General features: G+C 40.5%; 1 protein-coding gene across 3 annotated transcripts in view; it reads right to left on the minus strand.

Annotated features, from left to right (window-relative positions):
• SPAG16 (sperm associated antigen 16) overlaps nt 1-9,716 on the minus strand; it is a 204,557-nt gene extending 194,841 nt beyond the window's left edge. Inside the window, exons 1-2 of one of the 3 annotated variants that reach the window (XM_087949368.1) lie at nt 9,517-9,716; nt 477-523 (exon numbers count right to left, since the gene is read on the minus strand). In XM_087949368.1, the coding sequence (XP_087805494.1) occupies nt 477-523; nt 9,517-9,637 (168 nt within the window). In that variant the 5' untranslated portion in view covers nt 9,638-9,716. Of the gene's footprint in view, nt 1-476; nt 542-9,241 lie in introns of all 3 variants that reach the window. The other 2 variants (XM_087949367.1, XM_087949369.1) reach the window with 2 other exon arrangements.
• Between the last annotated feature and the right edge of the window lie 1,383 nt (nt 9,717-11,099).

Raw genomic sequence — 11,099 nt, forward strand, 5'->3', positions numbered from 1 at the left:
TTAGCATCGTTGAATCCTCATCAGCTTATCTTCACATATAAGCAAATTAATCTTTTGTCACAAATTAAAATTTCTCAATAATTTACTATTATATTTTATTAACAAATAAAAGTATTGACAATAATGACATTTTAATAGCAGTTAAATTCCATTTCCCCACTGATACTACCTTTCCATATGTAAACTTAAATGCTCAGTGGTCATCTTTAGATACACACAACAACTGCTGATATGTTTTTCCCTTTCTTATCCTTCTGTATAAGGTTGAAGATTACTAAAATGTTCACATTGATAAAAAAAAAGTCTTAAAAAGCCATTTCCAATTAGAACAGGAAATAAATTTCAACTTCGTAACACTACTTTTATATGGAGAGGGAGATCTATTTATTATTAATTTATCAAGAGAGGATTAATTTAGCAAGATCAGAGAGTGGATTGAAGCTTCATGTGCATAAAGTGCTACTTTAGGTTCTTACCTCTTCATATTGATAGTCATCTTCAGAACTTTCAGTTATTGTAACCTCTGCATGTTTAGTTAAGTCTACAATATGAAATTGTATTGGTTACAACATGATTTAATATTATACCTGATATGTGTACAGAATGCTATTTTAAGGCAATGTATTCATTTTGTATAAATATTTGACTACTAATACTAAAATTAATTTAGCCACTCATTCTGGTGAGATGGGTGGCAAAGAAATTTAATAAATAAATAAAATAAAATAAATCCGAAGCCTAATTTATGAACATAATCTAATCAGTTCTAACTTCATTTTTTCAAACATTTAAATTTAAAATCTTCTCCAGAAATGCTGAATTAGATTCTATTCTCATCTCCACTATGTTTCAACAACTACATGCTCCTGCAATTATTTTTCATGATTAAAAAAAAACATACTGCTAAAATTAATGAAATGTTTCCATTGTTAATTTTAGTATTTGTTAAGATTTTCTTCATAATTCCTTCCTTCTTTCCTGCCTTCCCTTTCTCCCTCGCCCTTCCTTCCTTTCCTGCCTCCTTCTCCCTTCCTTCCCTTCCCTTCCAGTCACATTCCCTCTCTCCCTTCCTTCCCTTCCTCCCATTCTCAATTTATCCTCCTCCCTCTCTCCTTAGAATTCCTGCAGCTTCGTTTGTGGGAAGCTTGTAAAGAGAAAGGCAATGGGGAAGCCAGCAGGAAATTGCAAATCCAAAGACAACAGGCAGGTAAGTGGTTGCTGCTGGGTGGAGGAAAGGGTAAGGATGCAGGGGGCTGGATGTTACAACATGGGGGTGCACAAGTGGTGCCCTATGAGTTGGAAAAAGTTTGTGGGTATGTGCCAGATTTCAAGTAAGTCAGGGAGTGTTGTGGAGACAGGGCAGCATAGGTCAGGAAGGCTTCCTAAGATGTACAAGAGGTGCTGTGTGGAATGAGTCAGCTTGGGTCAAGAAGAGTGCCTGAGGGTGACATGAATCAAGAAAAATTTACAAGGTCACATTGGTCACATGTCAGAGCAGCAGCAATGTGATCCCTTTCTTTTGCTAAGAGTGTTGATTGCAATAAAGTCAAGCCAGCTCTGAAATTACCATGCTTGCTGGATACAAAAATAAGGTGTAGGTTTGCCCCTAGCCCATCCCTCCTCCGATGACCAGTCCATTTCCAGCCAACTGGAGCTTGCCAAGATGTTTTGAAAACTCTGAGATGTTTGGAAGTCATCCGCATATTTCTCAGGGTGCCCGACCATGGGATGCTGGTTTAAACAGGATCTGGCTGCTCTGGTCCTTATCACTTGTCATTCTCCCCTCCCAATTTCTTATCACACAAAGCGTTATTGCCGTTTCATTCTTCCTCCTTTCATCCTTTCTCCCCTTTTTCCTCCCTTTATTCTCCCCTCCCCACTTCTTCTTTTGATGGCAGGATGCCTGTGAGCCCCCCACCCCCACAAGCTCAGCCAGGCAGAGCTGACAGTATGAGAGGTACTGTGCAGGTCATAGACAGCGTGAAAGGGTTAGCATAGGTTGGGAAGAGTATGTGTGGGTTCCCAAGAGGTTTTACATGGGTCAGGAAAGGAACACTGGAGGAGTGCATGTTGATGAAGATCATGAGGGTATACAAGAGGTGTTATGTGAGTCAGGGATAGTGTACATGGTGCAGCACAGACTGGGAAGGGTGCATAGGGGCATGCAAGAGGTGCTGCATGGAGCGGGGAACATCACACGTCATTGGAGTGCACAGGAGAGTGGCATGTGCCGGGAAGGTTATACAAGGGTTCTTTCCTCACTATTCTACCCTCTTTTCCTTCCTTTTTCCCCTTCCCTTCCCTTCCCAGCAGGCAGGTATCTGCTGTTGGGTGGGGGAGAGAGAACAGGTGATTGTGAGACGGCTGGGAAACTTTCACAGAACATTGAAAATGAAGATCATGTGACTGAAGGAGCAGTCCAGCAACAGAGCAGCTGTCAGTAGGACGGAAGCATCACAATTTTTCCAAATTTCATTTGGAAGCCATGAGTCTCAGATTTTGAACACATTCTGTATCTTAGGCCATTTGAGGTATCTGGGTTCAAAAACTGTTGCCATGTGATAGACCATTTTTCTCAGTTAAAGATCATGACAAGAGTTTTAGTAGTATATTCATAACTCCCACTATGCCTCTCCCTGAATAGTAGACACTTGATATATTTCTTTTTATTTCCAAATAGTTTTCAGAGTGCTGGGAACAGAATAAATGGAAAAAAATGTATTCAGATCAGAAAATAATGATACCTGACCGTGTAAAGTTAACAAAGGCAACCACTATGACCACATTAATTAGTGATTTTGCACAAGCCACAGACATGGATAGTAACTGCACAAATAGTACCAATGAAATTCTACATAACTTTAAAGATATCGTTTGCTCAAAACCTGAACAGAACTGAATTAGACTAATTAGGGTTCAATTCAAATAATATCTTAATTAAAGTATTTTCTTTTAAAGCAGACCAAGCCCAAATGTAAATATATATAAAACACTAGTATTCATTTATGGATATACGGGGATGAAGGAATAATTACATTTTTATCCAAACATTTCAAAAGTAGGAAAATGCCATGGTAGAAAGGATTAAAGAGGAAATAGAAATAGGTACTTAAATCACAATATTCTGGCAGAAAGATTTTGAAGTAATACATTGCAGAATTTCAGAAACTTCACTGATATTCGCTAGCTTTCTTTCTTAGAGATATGATAAGCATTTGTTCAAAATCAGTAAGAAGGCACTGCTATCAGTGGGTACATTTGGATGTTGAAGCCTTTTTATTTTTTGCTTCGTTCACTCCAAGTAACTCTACAGTTACAATACATATCAAGATTTTTGCTGATTTTCAAGGAGACATTATGATTTTAATGTTTGAAGTAAATTTCAGTTTGGTCCCCAAAATCAATTTGATTGTTATTAGGGTATCATTGCACATATCTATATTTTGCAATAGAGCTTACGCTGTAAAAAAAAAAAAAAAGTAATAGTTCCCCATACTGTAAACAAAATCTCTTATTTTCTCAGCCTCTTTGAATCCTATTTATTTATATATTTGATTTCATAATTTGAAAGTATCTTTTTCTCATTGTATCCATAAAGCAATAACTTTCTTTCATCCTTATTACTGCAGCAATCATGTACATTTGTTTTTTTTTACAAATTAGTGGACCAGTGAAATACTGTGGACATAATATACTTAGACTTCAGCAAGGCATTCAACAAAGTAGACCACAGCCTACTTCTTAGTAAGCTAGAAAAAAATGGGATAGATAGCATCACCACAAGATGGATTTGTAACTGGCTGACTGGTACTAGTCTATATGATGGGAAGTAAACAGTGGGGTATCACAAGGTTCCAACTTAGGCCCAGTACTCTTCAGTATCTTCATAAACGATTTACGATGAGGGAGCAGAAGGGGAAGTTACCAAATTTGCAGATGATACTAAGCTGGAATAGCCAACACTCTAGATGATAGGCTCAAGATCCAGATGGATCTTGACAGACTTGAACTCTAGGCCCTATCGAACAAAAGGACATTCAATGTAGAGAAAAGTAAAGTCTTGCACTTAGGCAAAACAAACCAAAAGTACACATATAGAATGGGTGAAACCAGGCTCAACAGCAGTAACAGATAGATAGATAAATTTATTGTCATTGTACTCAGAACCTGAGAACAACAAAATAAGGTGCTCTTTCACAACATACAACTGAACAACACCAAAAGACATATACAAATAACAATATAAAACATTCGATGAAGTCTCATTCATCATCTTCAGGCTTCTGTCTTCAGCTCTGTGCTTCTCAGAGTGATGTGAGCTTGCAGCTGCTTCTTCCTTTTAACTGCTAGTGGGGGTGTGACTTGATTGGTTGGGGGCTTGGCTGTGTTCTGATTGGGTGGGGGTGTGTTCTCATTGGTTGGGGGTTTGGCTGTGTTCTGATTGGTTGGGGGGTTGGCCATGTTCTGATTGGCTGGAGGTGTGTTCTGTTCAGGTGGGGGGCTTGGTTGTGCTCAGGTTGGTCTTAGTTACTGGGGGATTTGAGCTGGTGAGCTGCGATCTTGCTGTTTGGCTTTGAGTTTGTGGTCGTGCTGCATCTTCATGGTGGGGGTCAGTTCGCTTCATGTATGGCTCAGGGGGGGTTGAAGTGGGTAGTGATGCAACTGCAGTGCGGCTTCTGGTCTGTGGTCGTGTCTCATCTTCTGTGTGGGTGTGAGTCTGCTTTTTACGTGGAAGTGTGGTGGTGGCATCTTGTGTGGCCCTCGTGGGTGTGGGTCTGGTGTCATTCATCATGTTAGGTACTCGTCTGTTCATGAGGGCGGGTTTCCAAATGGCTGGTAAGCGGGAGGTGTCATCTCTTTTATTCATGCTGTGTGGGCGTTTTTCTATCTCTATGGCTTCTCTGATTATTCTGTTGTTGAAGTGTTCGGTTTTGGCGATAGTTCTGGTATTTTTAAAGTCAATCTCATGTCCTGTGGCTTTGAGGTGTTGGACCAGGGAAGAGGTCGGTTCTTCTTTTTTGATCGAGTTCTTATGTTCTTCAACGCGTGCACTTATTCTCCTGTTAGTTTGTCCAATGTATGTGGTGGGGCAGGCGGTGCAAGGGATTTCGTATACTCCTTGGTTTTCTAACTCGATTTTGTCTTTAGGGTTTCTTAGGATGGTGGATATTTTTCTGTTTGTGCAGAATGCTGTTTTAATGTTGTGTTTTTGGAGGATCTTGCTGATTTTGTCTGTAGTGCCTTTTATATATGGGAGGAGGGCTTTGCCGTTCTCTTGTTCTCTGTCTTGGATTTTGGTTGGGGTTTCTTTTGGATTAGGTGGGTAATCTTCTTTCTTTGGAATCCATTGGCTGTTAGTACGTTGGTGAGAGTGTTTAGTTCGGTTTTTAGGTGTTGTTCATCAGCTAAGCATTTTGTTCTGGAGATGAGTGTCTCAGCTACGGAATTGATCTGTGCTGGGTGGTGGTGTGAGAGTGCATGTAGATAGCGGTTTGTATGTGTTTTCTTCTGGTAGATGGTGTGTCCTAGGGAGCCATTGGGTTTTTTGTATACCAAGACATCTAGGAAGGGAAGTTGATTGTTAGCTTCTGTTTCCATGGTGAATTGTATTTTGGGGTGTAGGCTGTTGAGGTGTGTGAGGAAGTTGTTCAGTTTTTCTTTCCCGTGTGGCCAGATTATGAAGGTGTCATCTACGTATCTGAGCCAGAGTTTGGGTTTGTGATCATATTTTTCTAGAGCTTGTGTTTCAAAGTGTTCCATGTAGAGGTTTGCGATGACAGGTGAGAGGGGTGATCCCATGGGTGCTCCTTCTATTTGTTTGTATTTTTGTCCGTTGTAGGTGAAGTATGTATTGGATAGACAGTGGTTGGTCAGATCTAGGATGTGCTGAGGGGGGTTGTATTTGTTTTGGATGGCTGTCAAGGCTTCTTTTATTGGCACTTGGGTGAAGAGGGATATGACATCGAAGCTCACTAGTAGGTCGCTGGGTTGTAAGTTTTGTTTCTTTATGATCTCGATGATCTCTATGAAGCCATAGAGATAGAAAAACGCCCACACAGCATGAATAAAAGAGATGACACCTCCCGCTTACCAGCCATTTGGAAACCCGCCCTCATGAACAGACGAGTACCTAACATGATGAATGACACCAGACCCACACCCACGAGGGCCACACAAGATGCCACCACCACACTTCCACGTAAAAAGCAGACTCACACCCACACAGAAGATGAGACACGACCACAGACCAGAAGCCGCACTGCAGCTGCATCACTACCCACTTCAACCCCCCCTGAGCCATACATGAAGCGAACTGACCCCCACCATGAAGATGCAGCACGACCACAAACTCAAAGCCAAACAGCAAGATCGCAGCTCACCAGCTCAAATCCCCCAGTAACTAAGACCAACCTGAGCACAACCAAGCCCCCACCTGAACAGAACACACCTCCAGCCAATCAGAACATGGCCAACCCCCAACCAATCAGAACACAGCCAAACCCCAACCAATGAGAACACACCCCCACCCAATCAGAACACAGCCAAGCCCCCAACCAATCAAGTCACACCCCCACTAGCAGTTAAAAGGAAGAAGCAGCTGCAAGCTCACATCACTCTGAGAAGCACAGAGCTGAAGACAGAAGCCTGAAGATGATGAATGAGACTTCATCGAAACGTTGCCTAGATACTTCCAATCTTACGCGGGAGAAAACCCGAATAACCAAAGATCCACATACAAATACCCGCGAGAACCTCAGAAAACATACACACACACACACACACACACACACACACACACACACACACACATATATAACAGTGAGAGGGATCTTGGAGTCTTAGTGGACAACGAATGAAATATGAACCAACTGTGTATGGCAGCAGCTAAAAAAGCCAATGTAATCCTAAATTGTATTAACAGTGAGATACAATCAAGATCAAGTGAAGCCTTAGTAAGACCACGTCTAGAATACTGCATCCAGTTTCGGTCACCATACCATAAAAAAGATGTTGAGACACTAGAAAAAGTACAGAGAAGAGCAACCAAGACAATTAGGGCCTGGAGGCTAAAACATGATGAACAGTTACAGGAACTGGGCATGGCTAGTCTAGTGAAGAGAAGGACCAGGAGAGACATGATAGCAGTCTTCCAATATTTAAGGGGCTGCCACAGAGAGGACGGGGTCAAGCTATTTTCCAGAGCACCTGAAGGCCAGACAAGGAATAATGGATGGAAAGTGATCAAGAAGAGATTCAACCTAGAAATAAGGAGGAATTTTATGACAGCGAGAACAATCAACCAATGGAACAGATTGCCTTCTGAAGTTGTGGGAGCTTCATCACTGGAAGCTTTCAAGCAGAGACTAGAGTGCCATCTATCAAAAATAGTGTAGGGTCTCCTGCTTGGGTGGGGATTGGACTAGAATGATGACCTACAAGGTCTCTTCCAACTCAATCTGTTATCTGTTAACTTTTCATTTAATCACTCTATCAAGCATCTGTTGCCATGATTTCTGTTATTGTACCTCATATGTTTCTGTGATTTTTTCCAGGTTTTTACCAAAAAAATGCCCATTTGCATTATCTTCCTTATATCTTCTTTCAACTGATTTATCTTTTTAAATTAATCTATCTTCATTTTTTTTCATATAGGTCATACTGGTTGTTTTTTTTTGCAGCCACTTCATTTTCCATTTTTGTTTCCCTTTTTTCTTTTTCTATATACATTTTTGTACTTCCATTTTCAGATTTTTGTGGGTGCTCAATCACTGGAGGTTTTTAAGAAGAGATTGGACAGCCAGTTGTCTGGAATGGTTTAGGATCTCCTGCTTGGGTGGGGAATTGGATTAGAAGACCTCCAGCATCCCCTCCCCCAACTCAATAATCTGTTATGTTTTTCTGTTATTCTTTCTATGATCACATGTATTTCCCCCCATCAAGTCCGAAGAACATCCAGAATGGTATAGGACAGCGCAGGCTAACCTTTTCAGCACCGAATATCCAAAACGCGTGCGCATCCCCAAAATGCAATACATGCACATCCCCCAGCACATGCGCCCCGCATGCACAGCAGAGATCCAAAGACCAGCTGGCCAGTGGTAGGTGCAAGCACATGTGTGGCGGAGCTGAGCTGGGGAGACAGCTCACGTGCCCACAGAGAGGGCTCTGGCACCCGTGCCATAGGTTTGCCATCATGGGTATAGGATATCCTGCCATGGGGAGGGGTTGGACTAGAAGACCACCAAGCTGTTTGAGGATTCAGCTGATTTACCATCTACCTATTTGCCATTCAGCCTCTCTTTGAACTGCTGGAGGTAAGAAAAATATTCCTTGAGGATTTCAATATTGTGAGTGCGCTCCTGGACAACCGTGACAACATGTAGGTATTTTCACATACCACTTGCACAACATATACTGCAGAAGATGTGTGCATGGTTTGATCCTGTAATATAAAGAGGATATTATGATGAAACATTACTATGTCTCTGTCAGAATCAGAAGACTGGTAAACTGGATAAATATTGGCTCATCTGAACTGATATAAAGTTCATTAATGTAGCCTACCCACCTCTTAAAGAATCAAAAGGTCTGCTGAATGTTCTGGGATATTTTCTGAAAAACAGACTTTGCAATTTGAATAACAAACTAATGCAGAAAAACTAAAGCATGTATTCATCATACATGGCAACTTTTCCCAAAGGAAATGCCTGAAGCTTCAGCTTTTATTCCTCCATTACTTCACCAAAGCAGCAGAAGGAAAAAAGTAAACCTGCATCATAGTGCACTGCACAATTCTATAAAATGCTTTTAACAGTTGTCATAGAAACTACTGCACTCTCTCAGCTTTTGTATAAAAAAGCAGTCTGGAAAATGGAGGATTTTTTTTAAAAAAAATCCTAAATAGTGCATTCTGTCTATTCACTTTCAACAGGGTCTACACTCTACAGGGAAAGCATATAGTTTTACAGGTTTGGTTGAAGTTTGAAAGTTGAAAAAAAAAGTGTGTCAGATTTATATAGCTCTGTAACTATATAAACTACCTTGGATGTTCATTTCAAAAAGAGTAATTTTTAAAAATGTGCCAGATTCATGTACTGAGGCCAAAGTATTTATATTGTTTACTTTTAAAATCTGTTCATTTAATGTAGGCAAGATCATATTTTCCTTTTTGTAAAAATAATCTTTAATATGTAAGATATTTGGATATTACCCTTCTTTTACCACTTTAGAGAAGACGTACATTGTTTCAAGATACAAACAGCCCAATCCAAGTAGGTTTCTACTCAGAATCTCCCTGTCTGCAGCGGGACGAGCATACGCTCCCAAGAAGCTGGCGTACAAAGTGTAATCGCGGAGCCCAAGGCGTTATCCTTCTAATTGGAAATCACGTCTCGAGTCTTGTTAGATTTTCAGGCAAAGAGCGCGATTTGGGGACCCAACTCTTCTCCAAGCCTCCTGAGACACCCCACCATCCCCGACCCCTCCAGGACGGGCGAAGGAAAAAAACAAGGATACGCTGTAAGCAGAAGGTGCCTTCTATGGTCGTCGCTTCCTCCATGTTGTCCCCGACAGCAGCTCCGCCCCGACGCGTTCTTGGGTTGCCCCTGGGAACCGCCCGGCCATCCTTTGCGGGCATTCGCGCTGTCAGGCTAGCAAGAACTTCCGTTAACGGGATGATTGAGTCGGCGCCGCTCTATCCTCGCTACCTCTGTAGTCAGTACCTTGCAGGAGACTTCATTGGGGTGCAATTTTATAGGTGAAACGTGGGTTTGATCGGTTTGATACGGTCACCATCAGTTATCAAGGAGGCTCTAGTCTAGACCACTTATCTGTTGCTCCTCTGTTTGAAGCCCCCCCATCAAAAAACAAATAGGTTTTTAATGCTCATCCAAATACAATACTTAAGTGTTCACCCTGAATTCATTAGGTTTTTTTTTTTTTTTACTTCAGCAGCTTGTTCAGCTACGTTCATTTTCCTTCACATTGAAAGGTTGCGACCCGGATATTGTTACATCATAAGCGGTATATCTAAATAAAAATTATTATTTTTAAAATTAGGAAAGCTTGTTTCTAAAATCCATAAATCTAAATATCCAGCTGTTGGAATGCAATCGTTGCTGTCATTTGGTTATTTTCATATCTTTGCAAGTTCATTCAGATGTAAGGTTATTTTTTTCTAGTACTAGCTCTGTAAGTGATGATTTAGTTACAGTATGTGAAGGTTTCAAAAAAAACAACCCCTGAATAAAGTAGCTAAATCCACTTCTATATGACTGCCGAGAAAACTGCACGAGTGCAGGGCAATTCAAAATACTAATAACTTTTAGAACTGTGACAAATTTGTTCCGTACATAAAATAATCTGGAGAGCCATATTGTCTGTTTTGTATCATGCCAAGGTAGACTTAATGGTGAAATGTAAGAAAAACTTTTTCTGATACCATCCCAGCACTGAATTAATTTCTTTGATAAGCTTTTTTTAGTTACAGTATCTATACTTCTTCATAGAATCATAGAGCTGATGACTGTTCTAGTCCAACCCCCCTACTCAAGGCAGGAGTCTTAAACTGATCCAATCAAATGTTTGCCCAGTCTATTTGAAAACCTCCTCAAATCAACCTCATGTTTAAATAATAGTTGGAAATGACTTCACTTTATACTGCATCATTTTGCTCCTTTTGAGAATAATCACCATTATGCAGGGCACAGAAAAGGAACATGAAACAATATGTCAAATAAAATACTCATCTCTCTCTTTTTCATGATCTCATCGACTCCATCCAACCAAAACTGGGATGGAACAACTTGCCACATTAGACTAGACTAGACTACTACATGAATTTGACTATTTGAATCCGTCTAGAACTGACAGATGTTCTCTTACCTTATTATTGCATATTTAAATTTGCATTCCTAATCTGTCATATACAGTTCTGTTTTTGGTAAATTGAGTTGTGTTTTCTTTTTGTGTGAAGACAGGTGCAAAGTAAAAATTAAATAGTTCTGTGCTCTTTCTATTGCCTGTTACTTCTTTGCCATCTTCTCCCATTAGTGGACAGATAATTTCTTTAACCTTTTTCATGTTTTTTATGGGTTGAA

This window comes from Notechis scutatus, chromosome 1, assembly GCF_049901735.1.
Source record: "Notechis scutatus isolate UNSWTSFEM ecotype Mainland chromosome 1, rNotScu1.2, whole genome shotgun sequence".
In the NCBI taxonomy this organism is placed as follows: domain Eukaryota; kingdom Metazoa; phylum Chordata; class Lepidosauria; order Squamata; family Elapidae; genus Notechis; species Notechis scutatus.